Source organism: Vidua macroura, chromosome 1 (genome assembly GCF_024509145.1).
Source record: "Vidua macroura isolate BioBank_ID:100142 chromosome 1, ASM2450914v1, whole genome shotgun sequence".
Classification (NCBI taxonomy): domain Eukaryota; kingdom Metazoa; phylum Chordata; class Aves; order Passeriformes; family Viduidae; genus Vidua; species Vidua macroura.
Genome location: NC_071571.1, coordinates 18,431,808 through 18,457,724, shown reverse-complemented (window position 1 = coordinate 18,457,724; position 25,917 = coordinate 18,431,808). Strand labels below are relative to the sequence as shown.

Genomic DNA, 25,917 nt, shown 5'->3' with positions numbered 1-25,917 from the left:
ACCAATAAAGCAGCATAACATGTAATTAGTTAAGTATAAAGAATAAAGAATAAAGAAGAGGGCTTATATATGCTGGTTTATTATATTATCAATTCAAATATATACTTTCCAAAAAGGAATAAAATGAAAAAAGGAATGTATTTGAAATGCAAAATTCTGCTATTAGTATTTCCAAATTATATTTAAACTGCCATATATAGGAAAGTCCTGCGATTACCATCATATTTAATCATAAATAAGAATGAAGAATACTGTAAAATTCTTGAAAATATAGTTTCTCTCTTTATATCAGTATCATCTGATGTTATTAAATTGATATTGCCCAGACAAAGCTGAGCCTGAGTTATGCAGAAATACAGAAATTCCTGAGACTGAACTTGCAAGGGTTTCTTTCACTTATTTGTTTTAGGGTTTGAGAGCTTGATTGGGGTTTTAGGTTTGTTTGTTTGTTTGTTTTTGTGTGTTTGTTGCTTTTAAATCAAGAGATACAGCATTTATTCAAACTCTACTAATTCTAGAAGTAAAAACTTCCATTCTGAGTAAGACTTCATAATTTTGGTTTCTCCTTGATTTTTGGGGAGAGTGATGAGGCTTTGTTCATTTGTTTGCCTTGTGGTTTTTGGGTTTTTGTTGATTGGGTATTTTCCCGTCCAGTAAATATTAAATCCTCCCGGCTATCTGGCCTACCTTAAAAGAAACTGGAGATTAGGAGAAAGAAAGCAAACAACCTAAAACAACTTGCTGTATGAGAATCTTAATTTCAGATTTTGTCATAGCAACAGCTCACATTTTAGTTCTTTGGCTAAGGGACTGATACAAACAAAATTCACACTTAACACTTTCTCACAAGCATACTTAAAGTCAGTATACTGAAATAATTTTCTTTGGACTATTTTCTGTTACATTAAAAAAATACTTTCATGGAGCTATTGAACCATTTTTTTGTCTTTTTGAGCACAGTATTATTACATGCAATTTATAGTAAAAAGAGAGAAAAAAAGAGTTAAATTAAATTTACTCCTCCAGCCCACCTTCAATTTGCTACTTCTATGCAATACAAATTCCAGCTATTTCACCAAAGCAAAAATACTCATTGGAGAGGATTCTGTACTAGTGATATCAATGTGTTATGGTAAGAAATAATGTTTTAAAAAGAGTTGAACATTATGATTTATACTTTTCTTTGGCATTTTTACCTTTTTGCCCAAAGGCAATCTAGTAAACAAATAGGAATTGCATTACTTCCTCCTTTATAATCAAAAAATCATGCTTTGCCTGTAGAATAATCCCAGGTGTGGGGAGGCCCTTCAGCTGTGTACAGCCGTGGGCAGTTGTGGTGTGGTTCCCAAGCCCCGGTGCACCATGTGACCAGCAGCTGGCTGTGCCACTGCAGTCTCTGCTGGGAATTACATGTGCCCAGTGGTGAGACAAAGGCAGCCAGAAGGGGAAACAGAGGTCAGTGCTGCAAGGCCTCTCTGGGACCCATTTCACACCCCATGAAGCCTCATACCACAGCAGACCAGTAGCAATAATTGAGAGCCAGTATTGCCTCGTACACACGAGCTACTCACACTCATGTGGTAGGACATGTAGACTTAACAGTGATACAAAGAAGCTGCCACAGCACTGCAGGCAAATAAAAGCAGATTTCTTTACTGTCTTACATTTATTTAAAACTTTTAGTATTTTTGCAGCACATTTTTCCTCCAGAGCCTCAAGCAGTACCCTGTTAGACACAAATTATTTTTGCTCACTTGCATACACCCAGAATACTTGTTTTACCATCCACTCTCCTCTGACCTGCTTCTAAGCTTCTAATTGACCTCAGGGTCAAGAGCTTCATCCTTACTTTGGTTCTCCCAACAGCTGTGAAATAGCAAGAAACAGAGCAAATGGGCAATCACTTGTGCCACACATCCTGCAATTGCTCGCCCCCCACAAATTATACCAACAGTGGAGCTGTACAGTAAATTGGAATATGTCAAAACCTTCAAAACCTTGTAAAGCTGGGAAATAGAGAGATATTTAACCTTACTGACTTGATTTTTTTTTAAGGCATATGTTATTAAATGCAATAAATTTTGTTTTAATCTCACACAATTTCATATAAAGTCACATGCGAAGACAGAAACAACTCAAATACATTTGCTGACCTAATCAAATCTTGCTTGGAAGCTAACTTGCCAAAGGAGATGCCCTGCTGGCAAAGCCTCTTGAGTTTAATGACACATTGCCAATCCGTTTAAGGCCAAAGCTGAACCATCTCTAAACAGGTGTTGAATTGTGATCATGGATTAAAAGAAAACCTGAGGAAAAAATGCCAAGAAATTAAACACCTCTGGGTCACTAGTTTGAATCATTTCCAGACTACTAAATCTACTACAGTAATTACCATCTGGTAGTCTACATAAAAATAAATTACTGGCTTTTTTGTTTTAATTCACTTTGTGCTACACAAAGGTCTTTATAAACACAAGTTTCAATTGCAGTTGAAAGCTTTGTTGATAATCTCACTAGGTTATACCCAGTGCAACTATGTACTGAGCTCGAACTGGCTTCTCATTACTGGTGAGCCACCAGTTCTCCCAACAGCTCACTGCAAGGGTGTGTGCTCTACGCCAACAGGATTACAACAGAAGAAGGAAACTTTCTTTTCTTAACAAGAAATCATTTCTGTCGAAACAAACAAAAATGCTTTCTGCTCCATTACCCTCAGAACAACAGCAGGCTCACTGATTCAGTCGGTGTAAAAATAAAGACATTCACTGCTAAACTTCACCACATCAGTGTGGAGGTAAAGTTGACAGGACCACTAAGAAACATGCCTATCTTCTGTTATCTGAAGGCAAAATTTTGTGAAGAAAAATTAAAAACATTTTTCAAAAATGTTTTTCTTTTCTTAAGTTATATGTCTTAACTTTTCTTAAGTTATATGTCCAGATATGCAAAAAACCACCCTCTAGTCAGGTGCTTTTGGAAGAAACTGCAATTTACTTATGGCAGCTCTCCCTCAAAACATAAGTACACTTAACATAACTGACTGCTCTGTATTACATACACAGTTTGAACTGAAATTCTTGCACACTACATGTAGCTAGTTTATTTCATTCTAAGAAGAAATTTCAGTTTTGGTAAGCATTTTAATTGAGTTTTTGGAAGTTCTTTACTCCCCTTTTTTTAAAAAATACGTTGCCTTTTTCCAGGTTGTTCTCATGAAAGCATTAACTAAAATGGCCTTAGAAACAATTTTCTTTTTTTTTTTTCTTATCCTACATTATAAGAATTAAACTTGGTAATAGGCAATGTAATCTACACTCCACTTAATGTTTCCTTCACAGCACACATATTTGATTTATGATACATTTTATGTATTTTTCTCCCTTTGCTTCTTCAAACAAACTTAAAAATTCTGTTTTCACTCCTAAATTTAACTAAATTCAATGTGTGGATATAAAAATCTATGTAGTTTCTCTCAAAATACAATTGTCAACAGTTAAAAAAACCTGTTCATTTTCTTAGTTTCTCTCATCTTCCCCTCACACATTTTTCTTCCAATTTTTTGACATAAAATGTAGGCTACAATAAAATGGCATAGGCCACCACAAGGGCATGCAAACAAAGCATTTTTCTTCAGTGAAGGCCCACCTTAATTATTTTAAGTGCCTCCTTCTGAAATCTGACATTTTGAAGGAGGAAGGGAAGTAGGAGAAAGACACTCAATTGGATAAATGAGAGCCAGGCATGAGCAGAAGCTCAGCAACCTGAATCCTCAGACACAGCTGTTGCAAGAAGAATATTCACATTAATTAATAGGGGGAGAGATGGATGCTAGGTAAAAAAAAAAAAAATCAATACAAGAAGGGCTAAAAAGTTTTATTTGTTGCTATTGTTGTTATGTTTGATTAGTTTTGGGTTTTTTTTTAATGAAGTCTCCTCGGAGGAAGAACTTGTGTCTATTACAGGCAGGTGCTTCTGTTTTGTTAGTTTGAGGAAATAGTTCAGCTGTTTAACTGGTAGGGCTTTGAAAAACTCAGTGGCAGAGCAACATTCAGTTAAAAGCATTGCTAACTCTTCCCCTTTCCTGTCCTAAATATGGTTCCATTAAAATGGATACATTTTTAAAAGTTCATCTACAATTGGATTAGTTGCAGATGAACAACAGATTTTGAAAACAATTTGTTGGCTCTTAAATGACTGGAGAAATCATTTAGATTAAAACAATAAACAACTGAAATCTGTAGCATCCATCCTGATGTCAAACATTTGCAATATGACACGTAACACTACTCAGTTTCTGTAGGATCCTTCATCTTCTGCCTTAGTGATTTTACTTTTATTAAAAGCATTAAGTAACCTGAAATCTCAAGCCTGTGTATTACTGAAATAAAAAACACTCAGATTTAAAACAGGACCTCTGTACCAGGGTATAATTTTACAAGAACAGATAACTTTTTGCTCTATGTTGGTCATTAAGCCACATCTTGCCAAAATGTTAAATATACATCAAAATCAAAAAGAACCCAGAGGTCTCTCTGTCAAGGTAGTTACAACATACCAGGTATCAAAACAAAACTCCAACTGCTTTTATGCTCTTCAGAAGAGGTGATACTTCTATAAGTATTTTTACCTAATAAATAATAAGCCAGATAATTTATTTCAGTCACCTGAAGTCCTGAATAGTTTTAACATTGAAGACTATTTATGGTTTAGTGCATTTGAACTCACATAACTAGTGGGTCACATTCAACAACAAAACAAACGCTGCAGTTAAACAGTAGTGTCATTTACATATGGGCCATTTTACTCTAGAACCTCTATCTCTTTCCTTCCTCTTTGCGTCAAAGCCTTCCTGCTCTGAATTACTCTACAACATCCTTCCCCTGCCACCAAACCCCTACTGGATGGTCTCCAGTATTCCAGGAGTTACTGGACAGCTTTTTTTCCCAGTACTATTAATTTAATGGAATAGGAATCCAAACAAAGGCTAAGCTCTACAAAGCATAAAACATCATTTTGTTTTATTTTTTTCTGCCAATTCTGACAGGCACAGGAGCTGCTTTTTGAACAACAGACCTGAAACCTGCTATACTGACATAACACTATCTTAATATCATAAAAATTATAAGATGACATAAGAAGTCCTAATTTTCAATTATTCACCGATCTTACTATATTGTGTGATTTTTTTAAATTTTGCAATTAAAGCAAAAGGGAAAGTACTATAACTATGAATAAAGTTTCAAAAATGCAGCAACAAAGTTTCCTGACCCTAATTATTTTCTATCTGACTCACCTTGATGAGGAATGAACATCAAAGTTTAATTTGGACACAACAGATGATTAAGTGTAATCAACTTGCTTTACAAACTTGTAAAAATAAAGTTTTTTTTTAAATAAAACAGCCCCAAAGTTCCGATGAAAATTTAAAGAGAGAGAGAGATTAACTTTTGCCTCTGTTTGTAGGAAAAGTTAAAGGCTATAAAAATGGATGCTAGAAGACTAAGCATTATTGTGTTTATAACTTTTACAAGGGTTTAAACAAGAGAGTAGGAATTATAACTATAGTCTTTTTCTAGCTTGAACACAGACAAAACCCAAACACTGATGCCATTTGTACTACTTATACTTCCAAAACAATACTCAATATTTCTGTAAACCAAAAAAAAATCCATCTCACATTGCCTGATCCATATTACCAGTGACAAAGGTATTAAAAACAAAATACTGCATTTAAGGAAGATGCAAAGAAAGAGCAGGTGATATTAAAACAGTTATTCTGGTAACTAATCTGACAATACTTCCATTGGCTGAATGCCAGCTAGATTTTATAGTTGATAGTATCAGATTAAAACACAATAACTATGAGCACGCCTGCCACACTGATGTTTATAAATTACAACCATACCTTTGTTATTTTACTTCAGCAATTTCAGGTATCAATTAGTATCATTATCCAGTGAATTAAAGAAAGAAACTGCATCATAAAAAGTAATTTCACTGTTACCCCCAAATTTAAATGGCATATTAAAATTTGCTATGAAAGTACAACATTTGCTGATTTGAGATTAAAGTACTTTTGTTAACATCACTTAAAAAACACTGGTATTCCTAATTAGACGGATATATATATCCATCTCCCCCACCCCTCTCCCATCATTTATTCTTGTAGTTTTGCCTAACAGAAACTGCTTCCCTAGCTCGTTAAGATTAATATGCATTTAAAATACATTCATATTTCCATGAACTTTTGATATCAAATTTGCCTCCAAAGAGTATTTTCTTTATATATATATATATATATATGTGTGTATGTATGTATATATATATATGCTATGTGTTTGAGCCAAAATATTAAGAACAAGTGCTACACATCTGATTATGCATAATAACACCATCAAGAAAAATTAAGTAACACAATTTAACATCATTACTGTTACCTGGAATAACTGAGGTAAAGCTTTCACTGTGAGACAGAACCATATTCCCAGCTTGCATGGAAGTAAGTCATGCCATTGTGGTTTGTCCAGTACCCTGCAGTCAAATAAAATTGGTTTTTCATTATTGCCACACAATCTCAAAGCCAGAACTTTACCATTATCCTTTAAGATGATTAGCACTCGTCAGCTCCTATAAAAATGTCTGACTACATAATAATAAATATACATTTTAAACATTTAATTCGAAATATCTAACAGCTAACTTCTAATAATTTCTGTATTTTGATCTTCTAAAAGGCCTTTTCTTCAAGAAAATAAATTCATAAGCCACATAATCACTTTAGTTTAAATAAAAAACCAAACCAAAAAACCACTCAAGCTTCAACCAAGTGTTCACAAGTGCTGACAACCAGATATGAAGACTGTAGCATAAACAAAACAATACATAAAAATTAATGTCATTTGCAGTTCACTGGAGCATTACTCAGTGATGTCATCAAGAAAGACGACAGGCAGAATGGTCTCTGATCTCCATCCCTCATTGATCCAGTTCATGCCCCTGCTGTGTGAACTATTTAAACCCTTTATTTCTTTCTATGAATCAATAAAAGAAATAGTCGTATCTTTTGGAGTGTCCTGAAAGTCACTATTTCCCTATGTGTTCCTTGACAAACAACGTGTTACAAGCCTTTACCAATACATTCATTTTTAAGTTAATCAGATAAAAAGCATTTAATCAGACAAGCATTAAAACCCATAAGAATTCCCTGCTTGGAAAAGGAATAAACTGAAGCTCAAATAAATTGAAGTTTGCTAACTGTAATCAAAGGCAAAAACCCTTAAAGATGGAAAAAGTTCTAAAACCTCCTAAAATCAACTTGAAAAAACACCACCCTTTTATAAGACAGAAGCCTTTAATTCAGCCTTAATCTTTCAATGATTATTGATCTGCTGAATAAACACCACGTGTTTATTTACAAATCCAAACCTGAAAACACATCTACACTAGCACACTTTATATCAGCAATGGCTGTTATTACAAATACAGTTGTTTTTCTCACAGAGTATTTCAAAGATGCAAAAAGAAAATGAGAGAACCAAATCAGTAGCTGACAGAATGTTTTAAAATGCAGAAAATAAGAGAGTTCTTTCCCACCTTTCATTTTTGTCTAGAGCAGCAAGTTTGGCTTCATCTGTACTCTTGCTGCCTGTTTTTTTCTTCTTTTCCCTCTTTTTTCTGCTAAGCAGTTCATCCTTGATGTAGAAAGAACTACGGTTACAGGTTATCATTAGCATGTAAACCACAAATGTTACTGGGACTCTTCTGTGAAGGGTAAACACTAGAGTAGCATTTATGCAAATGTATCTGGGGTCCTACATGATTAAGTAAAATGATCTATCTTAACAATAACTGTTGCCATGGTATCCAGTCTTTAAACACACATGAAGTCCAGTTCTGTCACTCATGTGTATCTCCATAGCAATCAAAGTTTTCTAAGAGGTGAAAGCATTCAACTTGCCTCCTTTCTCATTCATCAACTTCAATAATGCAGTGAAAAATAAAAAAGTAAATAGATGCTAATGTATGAATATTTTTCAAGTTATGCTTAGTTTTTTTTCTCAGTCTACTAAGTGCAACAGACTTTTATATGACAAAAAATAAAATTATCAAAAAATAATGTGATTTATACTGCTTACCAATTCCCATCCTGTTAAGAAAAACCCAAAACAAAAAAGCATTTAGCTTACAACAAAGGCAAATCAAGTATGACTTTTAAACAAATAAAACTGTTCATTTTTAAACCTTAAATATGACTACAGTAGCATATGATTCTTCATCAACAAATGACAGACTTTTTCTCTTCTTCCTTCCAGATAAAAACCCAGGACCAGCTCTTGCAATTTATTACCAATTCTAGAAAAATTAAGTTGTTTTTAGATTACTATTTTGGAGATGCTGAATATCTCATTCTGTAACTATCATCATTTAAAATAGAATATTTTAAAAGTACGAAAAATCCTAATTCAAAGCAGGGGAAGTGGTAGAGGTATCTTTAATACACAAACTTCTACAGGAAATTCAGTACTAATATTTGAAGCAAGTTTGATTTATTACCAATACTTACCAGCTGTTTTTCCAGGTAGATTGACCAAACCACAGCATAATGACCCACTGTGAGTATAATGAACAAGAGTAATGCCAGCTCAGCATTGCTCATTTTTCTCACCCGCCTGTAGTAGAACACAGGCTGTCGCCAATCTGGTAGTCCATTGATCAGAATATCATCATACCTACAGTAGCAAACATAACAGGCTTTCATGGAGAGCTAAAAATGAAATAAGCCAAACCATCCAATTATAAAACAAAAGATAATCCACAGAGTGCTTGAATAATACACACACAAAAGATCATTTAGTAATTTTTTTTTTAGAGAGTAATGCCTTGTTTTGTCAGCAGATAGGCTTGCATGTGGAAACAAACAGGCTCCAAACACTGGGGCAGGGAAAAAAAAATTCAAATGTTCCTGCAACACTTGCCCCCCTCCCCTTCCAAGTTCATTCACTTTTGAAGTAAGAGACTTCCAGAAATGTGTTCTATGGGCTCCGTAATCAGTGGGCAGGTCTCCATGATCGAAGTAAGTAACAACCCACTAAACAACTAAATAGGTAGCCAAGAACAAATGTCTCAAACACTAGAAACCCTTTTTTCTTTTACAAATTAAATACAGAAGTGCTGGGGGGAGGGGAGAGGTATCTCTGCTTTTTGTTTTTGTCCTTTAGTACCACAAAATCCATTAGGTAAAGCATGTCAGAATGATCATAATTTCTTTGTAAGATAAGAGCTTAAATTAGAGGCTTGATATGGATGTTTGAAAATGAAGTTCACCAGTTTTTGATTTTCTATTTGAAACACTGTCTTCAAAAACAATCTATTTTAAAACTGTTTAATTACTAATCCTGCCAACTGTACAGAAACTATTTTATGACAAATCCTTTTCCTTCACACAAATGTCTTGAAGTATCTTGAAATGTCTTTTATTTACAATATTTGAACAATTTAAAAATAAACAAACCACAGACATGCAAACCAGATTTTATAAAATTAACTTTTCAGAGTAAAGTTTCAAACAAAAATCTCTACAGTAAACTCAAAAATCTGTATGTTCAAGATGCACAACCTGTTAATCTTAAATTGAACACAACTCATTACATATTCTAATCACACCATTTCCAGAATTAAATCTGCACTGAAAGGCCTAATTTGGTGCAACACATTGACCAAAATATTTTAATTAAAAATATTCTGAGTTAGTCGCAGGCCTAATTACAGGAATAGAAATAGGGCCTATATTGTCATGCAGGTCAGTAGAACTCAGTAGTAGGTTTTTCTCAAGTAAATTGACCAATCCAGGAATAATAGCGCAGCTGCTAAACTGCCAGTCTTGACATGTAAATCAATTTAAATGCAACAACTGCACTAGCTACTCTGATAGTTATTAAATTGATACCTTGGAGATGCACTAAAAAAAATATTTCCACAAGCAAATTCATTTTAAGCAGAAAAAGAAGCAGTGGTTTTCAATTTTAAAATATACCTTAATATAGTGCATATCTGAAAAGCTAACTTCTGATAAAACATTTGTTTAAGTTGGCACCATTACGTCTGCATAAAAGATTTAACACCTCAGGATTCTGCTGTGTTCTGAATGATACCAGAAGTAAAATTCATATTACAAAATTCTATCTCCCATTACAACTATGAGAATACTAAGGTTAACATCTATTACTGTAAAATTTGAACTACTAACTTTTTTCCTTTCCCAGTAAGTCAGAACAAATTAACTACTTATACCTTAATACAAACTCTGTTCAGAAAAGTTTCTTATGATGTTATTTTAAAATTAAAATTTCTACTTAACTTTTGTTTAAGAAATAAATAGAATTTTTAGTCTTTAAAAATACTAAGACCTTTACAAGATTCTAGTGATAATAGAAGAGAATATTTTAGAAACAGAAGCATTTTAAAACAAATTAGGTTGATAACAAGGTTTTACATAACATGTTCTTCGTCTGAAATCTTCAGAGAAATACATGTACAATCTAATTTAATATACATTTATTAAGCAGTTGCCTTCTTGTATACTGAGGGTTGTTAATTGGTGCACTGAAAAAGTGGCTACTGATTAAATAAAGTCCATATATGCTGATGGTAACCATATAGTAATATGTAAACCAAGATTTCAAACTAACATTTGGCAACCATGTTCTATTATCAATTATCTGTTGAGAAAAAATAAATTAAGACAGCAGAGCCTCTTGCATTAAGTGCTTTAAGCAGCACTCGGTATTTACCAGGCTGTGTCCGCTGTTCTGAACAACAGTCTCCACGGATTAAGTCTCAGAATCAATGCTCTATTGATTTTACTATCAATGAGCATTATGGCTCACACGACTGGCCATTTTAAGGGAAGATAGCTTCTATTATAACCCACTTTTTAGAATATATACTGTTAAAAGATAAATCACTGGTTTCAATAGTAATTAAGCTCTGTATTTGAAAAATAAAGATATCAGTGATTTTTAGGTTTTCAACTGGAAAATGATCCTACTGAAACTCAGAAGCTCCCATAATTTTTAAATTTTAATTTTCAAATTTAGAATGTAATTTAATTAAAAGCAAGTTTCTCATTAAAGAATTCCTGTATAGACACTTATATTAACTATGAAAGACAGTTAATCCGTGTGCATCAAGAGCTACATTTGGAATTTAATTACAAAGCATTTTTTTTGGCAACCTATATTAATTGTTAACTCTATGCAGGAAAAAAAACAAGCCGAAAAGAAAACATACATCTGCAGGGTTTCTTTCACAAACACATGCACACAGAATACAGCAAATTTTTCACATATGTGTATGCCTACTAGTTGTCTTTGAAATATAGTAGTCAACAAGCTACAAAAACCCCAAAGCACCAGTACAGAAATAGAAAGCCAGAACCATTCCTCATTTAAAACTACACTGCGTATTTATTTTAGAACTCAGCAATCTAAAAAGGACTTGGTAGTCCTATACTAAAAGTAACAAATTGCAAGGTTATGAACATTTCTTTTTTTCTATTTTATTTCATAAAATAGTTTTTAGAGTTCTTTGTGAATCAATTACATTGCAAATAAAAAATTAACTGTAGTAACTAAATACAGTATCATCAATCTCAATATAATTATAATTTATTTTTCCCTTTAAGAGAACCACTGCATTTCATATTTCAAATAATTTCAGAGATCTGATACAGTTTATATACTATAACCTTGAATTAATGAGGACTATTCTGAACTATGGAAAGATTGCACTGGTGGTTTTTACTTTGGGAGGCCTATTTTCCTCAAGCTGTCAAAGACATCCGGCACAATATCAACCAGAACAATTTATACCTATGAATACAGACATTTATTTATTAATGAGTACTAAGATAGACACCCTTCTTACTCTACACAAGTGTATTTTGATTCCTTTGCAAATGTTTTGTTTCCTGTAATCAAGCCAACATTGTTACAGAGGATAGGCCTGGTAGATAAAAAAAGCTCCTTAAAAAGGTAACAAACAATGAAATTAAGATTTCTTTTACATCTAATTACAATTAACAGAAGTGCATAAAATTATTTTTCATAAAGATAATCAAGGCTAATAAAATTTATCACCATCAAATTTATTTACCAACAAATGCCCTAAAGGTGAAGTGTACAGCAGGAAACACACCCATCTCTACATACCCTAAAGATAAAATTTTCTGTAGAATTCCACACTGGACTATGTCTACAGAACAGAAAATATTGTGTTCTGCTGCACGTATATTTAATGTTAAACAGTGCTACATTTAATGATGCTGCATGTATGTTTATTGTCAGAATATTTGAATGCTTTGATCATGTTTCACTCAAGAGTGTGTAGGAGAGAAGTCCTAACATGGTAGTATTACCATATGTAGTACTACTAATGATACTGGTATACTTCATGAGTAACTATATAACTTTTTCAAAAAAGAAAACCATGTTTTAAAGCTCAGTTGTATCACTGTCAGTAGAGTAACTGTAATATTTTTTAAAAGGCTTCTGCCATCAGATAAAGTAAAAATTCACTGATAAATAAGAAAATGCAAAGGATTCAGAAAAATAATTACGTGTAGCTGGCCAACAGATCTGCCTTTTTAAAACGCTGTTTCTATACTCACACAAATGAACAACAGCTCTGACATTCACCAAGAATGACATTCACGGAGAAGGGGTTTTATTGTTTCAAAATGAGTTCATCACTCTCTCGTATAGTGCAGGACCTTATTCCTGCCTTTGCTGGCTCCACTCTCTGTACACACACCAAGAATGATCACATCACTTTTGAGAGGAACAGTAAGAGCCAGCTACAGCTGACTTCACTGCACAGAAGTAGAAGGCTGCAGCTTGCTCTACTCTCAGTGGTATAAACCCCTGCCCCAAACCATTCAGGTGTTGTGAAGGGATTCCCACTCCACTGCCAGCGTAAGGCTGCAGTGGTTTCTCCCCAGTGCAGGGCATGGAGTCAGCTTTGAGCCTATTCCTTTGTCCATCTCATCATACAATTCAAAGCCAAATATCAACATTTAAAGTAGAAAGATTCCAAAAAGTAACAACTCCCACCCTTTCCTTTGCTGTACAGTTGCAAGGCTCGAGTTACCTTACAACAGAACCAATATAACAGGGAGAGCATCTCCTATCACACTTACTGAAGACTTGTATTAGAAACGTGCTGCAACAACACCTTACAGGCCACCCTCCATTTACGAGCTCAGCTGAGAGATTATCATTACACTGTGCAATAAACCTGATCAATACAGGGATTTTCAAAGCAATGAGACCATATAGCTCTGCTCTACAGGTTATTTCTAAACTCTGCATATTATTTCCAGAAAATTCTCTGAAAGTAAAGACTGTTTAATCCACTACATTTCTATTAATTCAACTATAAAATCAGTATCAACCATACGTCCACATTGTGCAAGAAAAAGATGACATTATCTATGTACAAAAGAAGTTAGTGGCAAGTAAATCAATCTAAGAACAATCTACTGCTGCTTTAACTTCTCATTTAATCACCGATGCACTAATCAACAGTATTTGAGTAAGTTAGTCACATTTGAAATGTATGCAAGGCTTAAACCACAGTTTTTGTAAGCTACTGCATCACAGTTTCATGCAAAAAGCTTCTATTACAGGTGCAAGGAAATTCCTACAAGTTCCATGATGGAACTAAGTTCCAGAGAAGCAACAATCTGAAGTGTATGCAAACAATGCTATTAACAAAAAGTTGGGAACATCTGGGAGATAACTCACTTTAAGTGGCCTGAAATAATTTAGCTAACTTTTTTTTTAACTTTTGTTAAGTGTAACTTCACAATTAAATTCTCTTTAGAAGGATGAAATAAAAAACCTCACAAATTTCCAAAAGTGCTTCTATGAAGTACATTTTCATGACACTTGAAAAAGGGATTATCAATAAAGTAGATAATCTGTACTATAAACCCTGGACTCCTGCCAAGACATCTACAAAGCCAAAATCCTTTCAAGAAATGTCTCATAAAAGCCCATTTAAAGACTTGTAAGCTGAAAGATGATCTACTAAAACACCAACCCAAAAGCAAAAGTCTTTCAGTGTCTTAGTTTTTCTGATAATCATTGGTTGAAATTCCCATTTGTTTAAAAACAGAAAAAAAAGTTCAAAATAATCTTCCAGAAAGCAAATTAGCCCCAGGTTTCCAGTTCTGTATGCTACCCTTCAGGTACTGCTGGAACTGCTCCTAAAGTAGCAAAGACAACTAGCATTTATTAAAAAAAATATTTTAAAGATTCCACGATTAGAGATAACACATCTGAAAGAAGAAAACCCCTATGAACTAAGCAACAGAAAACAATGCTGAAGACAACATACAATGGAAATAATCCCTAAGCATCATACAACAAGCCTTTTACTAATACAGGGAGGTATTACTGGCATTTGAAAAAGTGGCCAATATTTTTTAATCACAGTTTTTGAAAATTGACATCTCAGCAAAAAAGCTGATATAGTGGTTAAGTTTTTTTAAAAATTGCTTGAAATAACAGCTAGCTTTCAAAGTTCTTTCAAGTACTAATTTTAAAGGAGAAAAAACAATATGTCATGCAAAAATACCAATTTGCCCTTTAAGCCATATATAATCTTTAATTAAACAATTACATAGATTTTACTAACTGAAATTATGCAAAAAAAATAATCTGAAGTGTTACAACTAAGTCAAATAGGGCTTGAATATAGCACTAGTATGAATGCTTTATTTAAAAACCTGTGCAATTTTACTCACCTCTGCCTCCTTTCTTCATCCTTTAAAACCTCATAGATGGCCACCAACTAAAACAAACAAAACAAAACACCAAAAAAGAAAACACAAAGATTTTACTTCATGACTGAATTTATAAATTTTGAACAGTAGTATGATATTTACATTTGCCAACATATGAACTTAGCTAGTTTTCATTTTTCCCCACACTACTAAGTAGCAAACTCAACATGCAAAAGAAACAGTAATATATTCATATACAAATGTAATAAGACACAAACAAGCGACTCTTATACAAGACTTTCTTCCCATCCTCACATCTGTCAAACTGAGTCTTGTCTCAGGTAGGTATCCCTTATTTCACCCTGAAGATCTTACCAAAATTAAGTAAGCTGAATTTAGCCTGAGGTACATTTTTAAAGGTAGAGCTAATTACAACGTCATGTTATTTCACTCTATAAATATTCAACAACTAAAATGAATTATTTTCATTAAATTATACCTGTCTAGAACTTGTGTTGAGAACTGATCAGAAATTTTCCCCACTGCTTTTGGAAGTGCAAAACATATTTACCTCCTAAGAGTATAATTATTACGTTCAAATTATTTTTAATATAGAGGTAAATAAAAAATACAAGTTATCAAACAAGTTAATTCCAAAAATGTGTACTTGGTTTTAGTCTAGCTACATCAATGTAGATACAAAAATGTAATTCAATGTTTAACTTACTAATTTCAAAGGTGTACCACTATTCTTACTAAAACAACATCGAGATAAAGATTCTGTTTTCCCCTAAAAGTTTTATTGCCACACATTGTACTTACTTGCCTAAACTGCATTTCTGCATTTTCATCTTTATTCTTGTCTGGGTGTAAAATTAGAGAAAGCTTTCGATATGCTTTCCGAATGTCTGCAGACGAAGCATCCTGAAAAAGAGAAAAACAAAGCAAATTGTGAGAAACCAATTCCCTGAACTTTCTGAAGATCTGTGGACAGCCAACCAAGTGTAGGAACTAAGGCAATGTAATTGGAGACATCTAACAACCAAACCTGCAACCAGCCCAGCCTAAATGACTTAACAGCCATTCAGCCCAATTCATCCTTCATCTTAACTCCTTTCATTACCATAACATCTATTACGACGACATTTGCCAATACTTGCAAACACTTTCTTGCTTAAAACCTAGCCCAGGCACCTTCTGCACCATTTAAAAGTTCAACTGAAAACTGAAAATTATTGCATCTGCATATCTTCAAGACAGACATAATTTCAGCAAATTATCATGCTCAATTTCCCAAACTCAGGACTTGCTAGGAACTCTTCCCTTATTAATATTTACATGCAATTCACTCCTAATAGGACTTCCATTCAACTTCAGCTTCACCATGTCTAAAGAATTGTATTTTTCTAAAGTAGCTTCAAATTGCAGCCTTGGAGCACTACTGTAGCACTGACATCAATCTATACCTTAACCATTATAAGAATTGCACACATTTTGGGAGAAAAAATGAAACTAAACACAAAATTATGGACCAACTAAGCTGCACAAATGCAAATTTCTGAATAATGCCTGCTATTTAGTACATGCTGTAAAGATATCCAGAAATGAAGATATCAAGAGTTGCATTCTATGTCATATAGGTGTTATCCTCACCAGAAGATACACAAAGCACAACATTTAAACAAAAATACTTGCATTTTACTGCTAACATGCCCAAGGCAACACTTTAGAAATCAACTACTTATTCAACAATTTTTATTTCTTGATTTTATATATACTATTCCTAAGTATATTTTCTCTCTCGAAATTACAGTGTAAACAGAAATTAAAAACCCAGAACTGAATTACCTATAGAACAGAGTGAAATAAGATAATAATTAATGCAATACTGTAATTAGTCTGCTAGGCTTTTTATTATATATCATTACTTTAATTTTAAAATGTTTAGTTTTATAACATAAAGCTATTAAAATGCTGTGTACAAGTTTGAGCCCAGAGTGAATAATAGAAAAAGACTGAACCAGGGGAAGGAGAAAAGCAGGGGAAAGTGCAGAATTTGTGAAAATACAGCATGGAAACTATCTTTTAAGGAAGTTCGTACTTTCCCATAATAAACGACGGAAGTTTCCGTGGTCTCTTCTCTGTCAAAGAAAATGTTTCTACTACTGAAAGAAGATTTCTCCTGAAAATACCACACATCCATTTTTAAATTTTTCCATTTTCAACAGCTACTTCTAAGGCATGTGCACACCGAAGCAGAATTCCTCTGCTCAAACAGCAGCTTGCTTCCAGCTTGATTACTGCCAATGAGTTGGTTCATATTGCCATTGTTTCATAGGTTTATTTTTAACTCTCAGCTAAGGGGAAGGAAGAGACAGTGACTAAATATCTATTCTAAGCTCAAAGAAACATTAAATCCTTGAGACATTGACTTAATAGAATTATATAAAATACACATGAAAATGAGATGTAAAAATATCTTTTAAAAATTAGGGACTGAGACTATGATAACCTTGACAAATGAGTACCTCTAGATTTGTATTTTGGATAAACTAGAACTTATTCCTTCTCTACGACACATGTACTGGGTATTATTTTTGGAGCACTCATGATTAACAAGTCATGATTGTGTTTTATCAGTTAAAAACCTAATAAAACATAGTAAAAGCTGTTAGGCAATATTCTTCCAATTACTTCAAACAAAAAACAAGCAAAAAAGAAGTTACAGTGTTTCCAGTTGTATCTGAAGAATTGAAACTTTAGTTTTATTTGGGAGCAGCAGGATTATTTGTGTAAGAGATCAAGACAAAAAGGTAGTTTATCTGTTCCATGCTTAAGCAAAGGAAAAGATCCCAAGACAACTCTGAAATGATAAAGTTGCTTAAACATTTATGTTGTTTAACCTTGAGAAGTTGAAATAAAAATGTTATTACAAAACCAGATTGTTCATCTTAGTTACCAGAAATAATGTAGAGATTGTTTTGTTTCCCCTCATCTACCAACCCAGCTACTTCATAAACAACATGGTTTGCTTGTCTTCAAACAAAATACAATTATTTAAACACTACTATAGCAAATAAAAAACAGGAAATAGTTTACTGGCCATGGTTTTATCTAAACAATGGATGTGATCTTTATCAACATATCAGCTTATTGTAATTAAGTCTTTAAAATGTTGAAGAGTGTATTATAATATCAACAAATAACTAAATAATGGGATATTATTGTCAATTATTTAATTACAATTGGCACAAGTTAATTTCTAAAGCAGTAAGTCTGCCTGCTAACCCATTCTCCACAACACCCTCAAACACAACAGAGGACTGTTGTACATTCCAAACATTTTGCCAATTAATGCTACCTATAGGCACTGTTAGGCATCTTCAGGCAGTGTTCCATATCCTCTAGGACCTGCACTGAACAAGTCGTTGGTTTTTGAGAAGACTCTCATCTCTACAGAACTTCCTACCAGTATATGATTCTATATAAGCTATAAAGAATGATTCTTTCCAACCAATAAAGAAACACCTCCCACATTGATGTCAGCTACTCTAAGAGACCTGACTCTGCTGGCCACCTTCAGTAACACTTCCATAAAAGCCAAGACCTTTAAACACAGAGTTAAGAGCTGGTGCTTTCTGTAGACTAAGACATTATTTTACATATTACAGTGTAAGTCTATAGACTAGAGAAAGCCATGACAACACTAACGTTTTGCTTGTTTTAAAGGAACAACATGTTAGATTGCTTTGTTTACTAGAGAAATCTCAATCTCAATTACATCTAAGGAGGGGAAAGTAAAACCTGTATAGGCATCTCAGTAGCAAAAGGAGCTGGTAATGTTACAGACAGCAAGTGCTGCTGATTCATGATTTCTCCAACAATGCTTCAGGTTTGCAAGTTTTGCCATCAATTGTTGCAAATAACCTGTCACACCGTCACTCTCGGGTGGATACAAACATCAAGAGTATCACCTTATTTCCTGATAAATTTCCTTCAAAAGCAATACTGTCCCATCATACTTCCAAGGTTGAATATCTCTTTGTTTTGTGCTAGAATTGGTTCTCAGAAACACAAAACTTAGGTAGGCCATAGTCTGGCTTCTCATGCATAGAAATATGCAAGTATTCCTTTTCTAATGCCCAGCACTTCATCAAACACAGTGTCCATGTGCCTAGTTACATGACCTCTAGGCAGAACTTAAATCTTGTACATTTTTTTTTTTATAATCCTTTATATTTCAAGCAAGTATTTTAGCATAGAAACAAAATTAACATTTGCAGGAATCAATAGAATGTCAGAAGTTAAACACATTTCTTAGGGTTCTCTGCTGGACTTTCAGATTTTTGTCTAAAGGGCAATACATGTCAGATTCAAAGATTGGGATAGAAGAAGAAACATTCTTCTCTCTATTTATGATATACTTTTGGCAGCTGGTTGAATTCTGACAATGAAAAACACATTACTAAATTTCATTTTGCTCAGCATCATTTCTATATTCTCTAGTATTACCAAGGAAAGTTTTCTCATACTACAAACATGTAAGTAGGAACGCAGAAAGGAATTTTTCACAGCAAAAAATAAATAAAATATACAAATGCACATTTGCATTTCATTCTTTTAAAATTAAACTCCTGCTCAAAATGCACGAAGTTTTAAGTCTGGTCTCCTCCTCTGCCTATACAAATTCAGAGTCCCAGAGAGTTCATGTCCACCTCTACAATAAATCAAACAACTGGTGTAGTACACAGTACAAGCATATTACTCCATTGCCTTCCATTCCTAATGTAACTATGATTACTAATGAAGCTAAAAAAAAGCCTCATTGTGTTCCCAAGACAATTCTTGGTGAACACATAACATATCAGATATTGCCATAGGCAAACAATGATTAGGTCAAGGGGAAAAAATAATCAATGTCTACATAGTTTTCACTTACCAACATACACAATTCAAAACCTAAATTGTTCCCTTGAGTGCAATGCAGTTATAAAACAAGACTTAGTTACTCACAATTTAGCAACAGCTTCTAAGGCAGTAAATGTGCTCAATTCATCTTGGGTTTTAAATATGTCTGCCAATGTCTTCAAATAGGTGGCAATATCTTTATTAGCAATGGGGAGGCACATGGTCCCGGAACCAACTATGCAGATAGGAATCACGTTTCTATTCACTTGCAGTTTGTCCAATCACTAGTTAATGGGTGAAAGGAAAATGACATCAGTGTATCTACTTCACTGCAGTGCTGCTGAATGACTGTGTAGAATTTTCCACACCCATGTTACTGAAGCTATATGGCAAAAAGTGACAACTGTATAGAGCGCCAGCTGACTGTGTTTCAAGTCTGAACTTGTTTAGTAACATCAGTGCAGGCAAGCTTTCATGAGGCCTTTTGTTAGCCTTCCCAAACTATAAACCAAACCTATGAAACTTATGTGCTTGGATTTTCTAATTTTCTATCTTTTATTCTAGAAACCCAAATGTATTGGGTTTCTTTGATAAAAATATTTTATTCAGTACTTCTGTGCAGAAGAGAGGGTAAAAGTCACTACTTTCCTTTTAGTGAGCATCAGCCATAAAAACTGAAGCAGAATGGTAGGAAACAAAGTAAGCTTTGTAAATTTACAATCACCTGTTTTTCTACTATGATTTCAAACTGCAGGATCTACAGCCTGTCCCACAAAACTCACAAACAAGCAGGCACAGATAATTGGACAGAAGCTACCAGCGTCTATTAAACGTTGTGTCAACACTGATACTATCTATTTGTTTGTCTCCAGTGAAGTCCACAGAAAACTAATATCCCTAAGTGTCAGAGCACAAACAAATGTGACTGTAGGTCAACGATTAAATATCCACTGTCCTCATTCCTTAAGCAGCATCAAGGAACTCAGGGTGATTGCCTCCTTAGTGTCTCATTATCATATGGAGACAGAAGAGTGACAGCTGTGACTCCACAACCCCTCTCTAGGTAACTCTTAGGATGGAAACCATATAGCTAAGACCCTTTTTCCTTATTCTTTACCCCGCCTTTGGCTTAGCACAGGCTGACATAGACCCTCAATACCACTCCCAGATTTCCTTCACACATACTCACAGCAACCTGGTCCTAATTTAAGCTCCCGTGACCAGATTAGTTCCAAGAAGTACACCTGAATTTGCCAAGTCTGCATGTGGAAAAACATTTATGAGGGAAATAGAATCTTGTAGAAAATTCCAGAGGTGGGAAGGACCTGCTGGCAATCCTGAAGAATATCACTCTAAGAAAGGAAAACAAGTGTCTCCCAGAAGACCAAGCATTATCTGTGAACTTTCATAGTTAATAGATACCAGCTGAGTTTTGGCTTAAATTTCTCGCTGCATAACCTTTGTTCAATTACCTTTTATTTTTACTGAACTTCTTTCTAAGACACTCATCTTTTCCAAGGACGTAAAATGAGTTAAACTCAAATTTGCTGCTTGTCTACAGATGAATACTCAGGGCATACACAGGCAGGAGAAGAGATCTGCTCTGCTGCAAATGCAGCCATGTGTCTCACAACATTCCATTGATTTAAACTGAATGACAGCACAGCAGGAAAATACATAGGAACTAAAAATAATGCTAAAAAGGTGTTTTAATGCTTTTTTATGCTGCTACATTTTAAAGCAATTCATGAAATGAAAATGAATACAAACCAGCACAATGTATTCCTGTAAGCTTCTGATAACTGGCACAATCCCTTCACTGACATGTTTGTTTCCAGGGGAGTGTGTCAAATGAAAGAAGACTCTGTTTTCAGCCTAGCATGCCAAATGAATGAAAATTCTGCTGCCTCATGCTTGAGAAACCAAAAAAAGTGTTCTCCTCAGCATACATGCACAATTATATGGGCTTAGGTTTTCTAATGAACAACAGTATTTATATATAATTTTTTTCTTCCTTTCCACTACTTTACCTTCTGCATTTCTTCAGAAACTGATTACTTAGGAAAAAATAGATAGTCCAGGAGAACAGTGTCATGTACAACTCTAAGTGTATATTTTAAGACAGACTTTGTCTCTGAGATGCAGAGAACACTCATCAACTCTCAACAGCTTTAGAATTCCTCTTCAAATTCACACTGAATAGAGGCTACCAAACAACAACTGAGGACAACTCAAGCCAATATTGACTAATTAAAAATTCCTCTTACCGCTATATTTTATTTGCATTTAGTTTTCTATTCTGATAGTTCAAAAGGAAGGAATTAGTAGATATTTACTTATTTCATATGCTCTTCCAGGAACACTATTACATATTTATTTTTACTCTATATGATATATTTTATTTATTGTTTATATACATAGTTACATGTGTTACATATTTGTATAATATAGTTGTACATACTTCTATTTACATATAAAATATGTATAAATAATTATAAATATTAAAATATAATTTATAATACAAAATATATTATAAATTATATATATTTATGCATATAGTTGTTATAGTTAGATAGTTGTATATATTTTTATATATGTGTGTGCATATACCTTATAAGCTAAAGAAAGTTGTTTCTAGTTTCTTCTCTTAAAAATCTGCCTTTTATATCTGATATTTCCAGCCTACAGCTCTCACATAAAAACATTACCTACAAAATTGCTGATCCTGCAAAATGTTCCATTTTCAGAGGAACTAAGTTGCTACAAAGAAAGACTACTGCTTTTGCAGCCCAGGTTGGCAAGGAAAGCAAAATGTGGTGTCTCCTGCAGTGCATTTCATGCTCAATGCTTTTGCTCTCAGATAGCACAGCCCCTTGATTGACAAGAGGTGACACTATACCCAAGGACAGCTGCATGCAGTCCACATTCACCACTGTGGAGCATGAGCAAAGATTTTAGGGTGTTGAATCTGACAAGTTCCAACCCTTCCCATGATGTAATGCCAAAAATATGCTGCTATTTGACTATTTGCTATTTGTTTATATAGTCTTCTTGCTACATTTCTGCTTCAGAATGTTGCCAGCTTCTTTTCTTAGGGTAAGGAATTAAAGAAAATTAGAAAATCAGCAAGGCTACATCCATACCACACCTTTACCTCTTCCTCCTTTAGCTATTCCTGTTCTCATTACACCCTTCCACCAGAACTGACCCATACACTCTGACACACCTAGACATCTTTTCAAAAAACGCTTCCCTGATTTCAGTTCAAGGGTAATTTTTTGGAGGGAGGTGTCTAACAACTACAGACTTATCTTAATGAAAACTAAATACCTAAAAAAACCCCAAACAAACAAACCCCCCCCCCCAAAAAAAAAAACCAAACAAACAAACAAAAAAAAATCCCTGAAATTGTTTGAGCTTCTAATTACTGAATTCCTTCCTGTCTCACCTAAACAGTTACTGTCACTTCTATGGCTACAACTTCAATTCCTAAAACTTTTCATATTTTTGTAAGGTGTTTATTACCCTCCTTCTGATGGCCAAAAATGAAGAAAGAGCATTTGAGGGACAGGATATAGGAGGTATGACTGATAACATAAAGCCACACAAGAAGCGAATAGAGCACAATTACCTTCAACACAGAAGTTTTCGAAAATCTACCCATTATCTTATGCATCAACAACATTTACAAGGTGAATAATCCCCACAGGCATTCATTTCTAGAATAAACATTAACTATTTATTAGCCACTTCTTCAGCGTATCAGCAGTGAAGGACACCAATTTATATGGCCATACACCCAGACACATCCATCATATATATTTTCACATATATACACATAATAGTTTAAAAACAGGTGTAAACAACCTTACGGCCCCAGCAGTCCTTAATGTTTATACAATGCTCTAATTTATACTTGTAATTGTTGCTCAACTTCATGAAACATTTTAAGAACACAGTTAAACAAGTTTGGAAAGAACAGTGCAACCATTTTTGTATGCTGACTTTAGTAATGCTTTTAATGTACAACCTTATTTTAAAGAAATGACAAAAACATGGGTATCATAAAGCTTCTTCTTGCAAGCACAAAACCAAATGGAAAGAAAATAAAAATAAATCCTACCTTAAATATTTAAAGGCTCTAACAGTCAAAAATTAAAAAGTGCATCAAACAGGATTTTATGAAGCCTGTGTCCCAAGCCCATACTCAGTATTTTAACTGGCAGGTGAATTACAGAATCATGATTAATCGGGAATTTAACTCCAACCTGAAAAACCTACACAATGCAGTCAAAGAGAACTAGAGTTTTAAAAGATCTGGACAAAAAGAAGAATTGCTGTAAAAAAAATGACATTATTTCCTAAATGAAAGACTAATGGTCTACATCAGGAAAGAATTCATCAACTACAAAAACATAGGATAGAAAAAAGCAGCTATGCAGAAATGATCAGTAAATCACAAGCTGAGTGCGAGTCAGAGGCATGATGCTGCCTTTCTGTGCCGCACAGCACTATGACAGCAGCAGTATGGCAACAATGCCACGCAGCAATTGTAAGACCTCAGCAGATTGCTGCATCCAGTTCAAACAATACAATTAAAGACAGCCAGGAACATGTTCAGATGATAAACAAAGAAATCTTACTAATAAGTGGTCTAAAATAATAGAACAGTGACTTGTTCAGAGAAACCAAAAAGACAAGAGTGACTTAAGCTTACAGAAAAGGCAGCTGACACAAGGAAATAACATATTTAAATATGCAAAAGGTAGCTTTAAAGGAAAACTTTCATTATTGCTTTGTCTGATCTACCCGGGGCTAAGCACTATCAGTCAGCTGGCAGCACAGGAAGATTCAAGTCGGGTACCAGGAAAACATCCCAAAAGCAACACTAGCATATCACTGAACAGACTGCTGAAATCTCCTTTACAAGCAAGTCTTGCATACATTTATCAGGCGGGACTTCAATTTAACCAGCTCTGTCACAGCAGGATACAGTAGGTCACTAACAGTCTTATATTTTAGAATTTAAATACCCTTTTGATGATCAATTTAATAATTACTCTGAAAATATTCCAACTGGATTTACTGCATCTGTTTATGCAGTTTAAAAGGTCCTAGCTGAAAGACAATATTCTTGTCAGACTGAAGATGACAGATGTTCATGCCGGAACAGTCCATGAAATTTTCACAGAACCTAAAAGGGCTTCGAAAGGAGTGGCAAATAAAAAGGGGTGGCAGGAAACCTTTTTTGCTATGAAAGCCCATGGGACCCCACTCCATGACTTGCACCACTAGGCATTAGGCTTATTTGTCCTGTTACACAGCAGCTGCTCCAAACTAAGAAAGTCATCCCATAGCAGATGATCACAAGTAAGGCATCCATATAATTTGAGTTTAGAATACTTTCCCATCCATTACCAGCTTTAACCTTGAAAGATGGTAATAGAGAACAGATATGATAAGCAAAGTTCTTTGACAATGTCAGATGAAAATAAGGACTAAGCTGAACAAGAAAACAAGCAGAAATTTCTACAAGTAAAACTTTTTTTAAAAATTTAACTGTTTCTTTAAAAATGTTCTGTATCTGGTTTATTATAAATACATCCTTAAATGCTGCAACAAAGCCACATAAATTAGGATAGGGTAGAGCTGCTGTAGTAAACCATATCCATGCAGAGTAGGCATAATTTCTTCATTTAAGACAGAAAGCAGGAGAACCTCACTCCAAATCTTATATATATTATGTATGTTTACAACATATTTATATATTTTTCACTTAATACAGTTCATATTTGCTTCCACTCTACTTTTCCTATAATATTACTGAAGGGCTCGTTTTGTAGAAGCAATGTTATTTTATAGCTCTGTCCACTGAACTTGAGCTGTGAGATCCTGGTGTACCTGAGTCCACAGTCTTTCATCGTTTTTTTTTATCCTCCTAGAGCCTGAAAGAAGATATGAAGCATTTACTGAGATCAAGCAGTTTTTTCATCTCACTGCTGCAAAATCCACATTGTTCAGTTTGAATAAATTCTTAGCACCTTTTTCCAGAAAATAACCAATGTTAAATGAGAAAAGTAGAAAGTACCACCTCATGTGTGAGGTGGCTATATTTATAATGAATAAAACCATATTAAGGGAATGCCACTCTCCTACCACAAGGCAAAATTGTTTCACTATTTATTTTTGGCATATAAAACAGAAAATGTCTACAAATCCTGAGC

At 34.1% G+C, this 25,917-nt stretch overlaps 1 protein-coding gene across 1 annotated transcript in view; it reads right to left on the bottom strand.

Moving 5' to 3' along the window:
* DNAJC1 (DnaJ heat shock protein family (Hsp40) member C1) overlaps window positions 1–25,917 on the bottom strand; it is a 108,585-nt gene that overhangs the window by 55,137 nt on the left and 27,531 nt on the right. Inside the window, exons 2-6 of the mRNA XM_053995035.1 lie at window positions 15,608–15,709; window positions 14,807–14,853; window positions 8,564–8,729; window positions 7,594–7,691; window positions 6,438–6,531 (exon numbers count right to left, since the gene is read on the bottom strand). Of these exons, the coding sequence (XP_053851010.1) occupies window positions 6,438–6,531; window positions 7,594–7,691; window positions 8,564–8,729; window positions 14,807–14,853; window positions 15,608–15,709 (507 nt within the window). The remainder of the gene's footprint in view (window positions 1–6,437; window positions 6,532–7,593; window positions 7,692–8,563; window positions 8,730–14,806; window positions 14,854–15,607; window positions 15,710–25,917) is intronic.